The 3,568-nt window shown below is 47.4% G+C and overlaps 1 protein-coding gene across 1 annotated transcript in view; it reads left to right on the top strand.

Moving 5' to 3' along the window:
* Positions 1-3,568, top strand: part of atg7 (ATG7 autophagy related 7 homolog (S. cerevisiae)) — a 69,777-nt gene that overhangs the window by 31,289 nt on the left and 34,920 nt on the right. Inside the window, exon 19 of the mRNA XM_008290034.1 lies at positions 1,691-1,813. Coding sequence (XP_008288256.1) covers positions 1,691-1,813 — 123 coding nt within the window. The remainder of the gene's footprint in view (positions 1-1,690; positions 1,814-3,568) is intronic.

The following is a 3,568-nucleotide window of genomic DNA, read 5'->3' as shown; positions in this document are numbered from 1 at the left end:
GCTGAGGTTAATTGGTGATTGTAAATTGTCCGTAGGTGTGAATGTGAGTGTGCTTGGTTGTCTGTCTCTAAGTCTCTATTACATGTGTAACTGGGTGCAGCCCTCACCCCGTCATACGTCAGCTGGCCTTCTGACTGTCCTGCTCTTTACATGTCTGTGTTGTAGGGTTGTGTTTACCTGTTGAGTGGCGTGTGTGTGTGTGTGTGTGTGTGTGTGCAGTGACTTTATTAACGTTATCAGAATCTCATCACAGCTATCGGGTTGCTTTCTGTGTCATGAGCAGCTATATTTCAACAAAGTGGGTTTTGGCTGTTGGCGTCTCTCGTAACAGAAGCCGTGGATGGAAGTGGAGAATCAAAGAGAGGATGAAAAGATGAATGAGGGACACATCAGTGTGTATTGTGTGCAGTGTGTCTGGCTCAGAGACGAGACGCCAGGTCAGTCTGCCAGCACACACACACACACACACACACACACACGCGCACACACGCACACACACACACACACACACACGCGCACACACACAGCGTGATGGTGTCTGAGGCACAGGTAACCCTACACCTGCAGAGGAGGGTCAGTGGGCGTCCATGAAAGCCTCGGCCAAGCTTAGGAAGGTAGTGGAGAGGGCAGAGGATGGTGTGTGTGTGCATCGGTGTTTTGGAGTGAAGGTGTGTGTTTTTGAAGTGTGTGCTGGGAGGAGATCAAGGCAAACACTGCAGTGTGACTGCAGAGGTGCCGAGCGGTGGTGGATCAGAGCCTGTGCCTCACGGCTACAGCAGCAAGGATAACATTCTCAAAGGTTCCAATTATCTGATTGTGTGTAACGATGTTTTTGTCTGAAGCTGTGATCATCAGCACAACCCACTGCTCCACCTGCAGTATGCGGGGTTAGGGTCAGTCAGTGAGGACTTTGAGCCAGAATGCAGTTTTCAGTCAAGATGAACACTTTCAGAAACGTCTGGGGCAACATGTAGTATTGTGCTCAAAGGGCAGTGGAAGGTGAAGCAGTGCATTCGCGTTATTTATTTATGGTTTTTCACCCGTGTGCCTCAAATCCAGTCTGTGCGGTTTCAGTTCTTACCTGAGTACATTTTGTGGACAGCACCGGCTGTGATGTTTACTGTTGAGGGAATGGACCTACCTGCCTGAAAGAAGCAGAACCGATGCTGTAGAGATACATTCTGGTTTTATTTCAGCCACATGCATCCTGAAACTGGAGCTGATCTTGCATCCCTGTCCTTCCATCCTGCCTTCAGGATCGGTGGACTTGGTCCCTCCACTCACGCTGTGTCCTGACTGCTCGGCTGCATGTCGTCCATAAGCACGACACACTGCTGTGATTATGGGATGTATTCTGACGGATGAGCGACATTTGTGGTCTTCGACAGAACACATGAGGAACTCTGTCCCTCCTTTAAAACGAGTTCCCCGCCATCCCGTGTAGTGGATGATGCAAAGTTAGGACCCGTGGCAAGCGTGGACTCAGGAAATAGCTCCATCTGTTTGAACTGCATGGTTAGAACTAACTAACAAAGTCAGTACAAGGTGGAACCTGTGAGACATGACAGGTACAGATCTGTAGACCCTGAATATTTGTCTTGTGAATGCTGTCGTGTTAACCAGCTAAACACTTTACATGTTCTGTTAACTCACCCGTAATAGTTTTTATTCATGTTGTGTCTTTGTCCAGGTCCTGGATCACTACGAGAGGGAAGGTTTCAGCTTCCTGTCCAAGGTTTTTAATTCCTCCCACTCGTTCCTTGAAGACCTGACAGGGCTGACGCTGCTGCACCAGGAGACGCAGGCTGCAGAGGTAAACCATCCCCTCATAGGGTCAGGGTCCGGTAGAGACAGAACCTGCTGCTCTCATCCATCTGGCAGCAGTTGTGGTGGACATCAGGGGTGCTGATGCCATAACTGCAAACGTTTGTACATCACACCATCAGTAGAATGGTACCTTTGGGTGCAGCCGAGTAGCTACCAGTGTCTGGGTTCGCTATAAATCTGGTCCTATGGATGCATCCAGAGCTGCTGCTGCACCTACAGACATGTTCATGAGTTTATGCCTCATATTCAGACTTCATCAGTGAAGAAGGTCATGANAGGGTTTAGATTTGGGTTTAGGGTTTGGGTTAGGCTTAGAGTTTAGGTTAGGCGTAGGCTCAGGGTTTAGGTTAGGCTCAGGGTTTAGGGTTTGGGTTAGGCTTCGGGTTTGGACTCTACTCGTAGAACAAGACACGTTTGTGCTTTTCTTTCCACATGCTGCAGACATGTCTGCCTTGTACAGCTGCCACAGAGCGGTTACGACACACACTTTGTGGGCTGTTTCTCTGAAACACCGTCAGGCCTCAGGGCCGACACTAATGAGTCAGTATGGGCTGGTGGGTTTCTAAGGCCAGGGTCTAACCTGACGGGATGATCACACGCGTTAACAGAGGAAGTTAAAGCCACTGAGTCACCAGGAACTGTTTACTCATAGTCCTCAGAATACACGAAGGGTCACGTTATGGCGAAACCACCAACTGGGCCCCGATTCAAGGAAACATTTTGTTCATAGTTGTGCCTGAGTCAAAAATTCAGCCATTCAGTGTTAACAATAGCAGAAACCACTAATTAGTTAATTATTATCCAGTTTGTGACTTATTTTCTGCTTAAAATGCCCCAAAATAGTGAAAGCAAAGTCCATCCATGTTGCTCAGATAGCCAGTCTTGGCTGGAGCAAAACCAAATATATGAACTTTGCTTTCATAGAAATTGGCCAGCATGAAGAACTGAGAAGTTGGAACCAAATTATTTGAGGAATGTTTGCTCAAGAAGTGACTGATGAATGAATAATGCATCACGAGAACTGTCAGAGTATAAATTTCCACTGATGGACAAATCAATTATTCAACTAATTGCCTCTAAAGTTAATCATTCTTTTTATATTAAGTTTCCTCCTTACGTCCTTGCTGCTGCTGCTGCTGCCAGTAAAGCTACATATTCTGCATTCTCACATAGCTACCAGCTATACTTTATTGCATGTTCTAAACATCTCCCATGTACACTTTAAAGCAGTCAGTCCTCCATATTCTTCATGTTTACAACCAGAGTAGAAGCCACCAGACCACCCAGTGTTTGATATGTTTAGATGTGAGCACACGTGTCCGCAGCAGCCTGTAGGGTGACACCTTCATGTCTTCAGACAGAAGACATCACCACTGGAGTAAAACTCACGACACATTTATGTGGCTTCATACGGGAGGAAGTTCCAGGACAAGTGCATCTGGACACGTGTGTGCTACTATGCATATGTGTACCACCTGATCTGATCCAGATGTTGGTTTGCTGGTGTGCTGCAGCAGCATCAACCCCTCTACGGCTGATGAACACTTGGAGACCTTTTCCTTCTTCTCGCTCTCTTCCTGCGCGCCCACATACGCTCCAGTCTTTTATAGCATATTTCCCACAGTGCTCCTGCCACTGTGGGATGTCTGTCACAGCAGCGTTTGAATTAGTCATACATTACAGTGTTCAAGGCTGCAAAGTGTCTCAGTGGTTAGCACCGTGGCCTCACAGCTAGAAGGTC

Source organism: Stegastes partitus, unplaced genomic scaffold (genome assembly GCF_000690725.1).
Source record: "Stegastes partitus isolate 25-593 unplaced genomic scaffold, Stegastes_partitus-1.0.2 Scaffold14, whole genome shotgun sequence".
Taxonomy (NCBI): domain Eukaryota; kingdom Metazoa; phylum Chordata; class Actinopteri; family Pomacentridae; genus Stegastes; species Stegastes partitus.
Note: the sequence above shows the minus strand (reverse complement) of the source record. Positions and strands in the feature narration are given on the sequence as shown.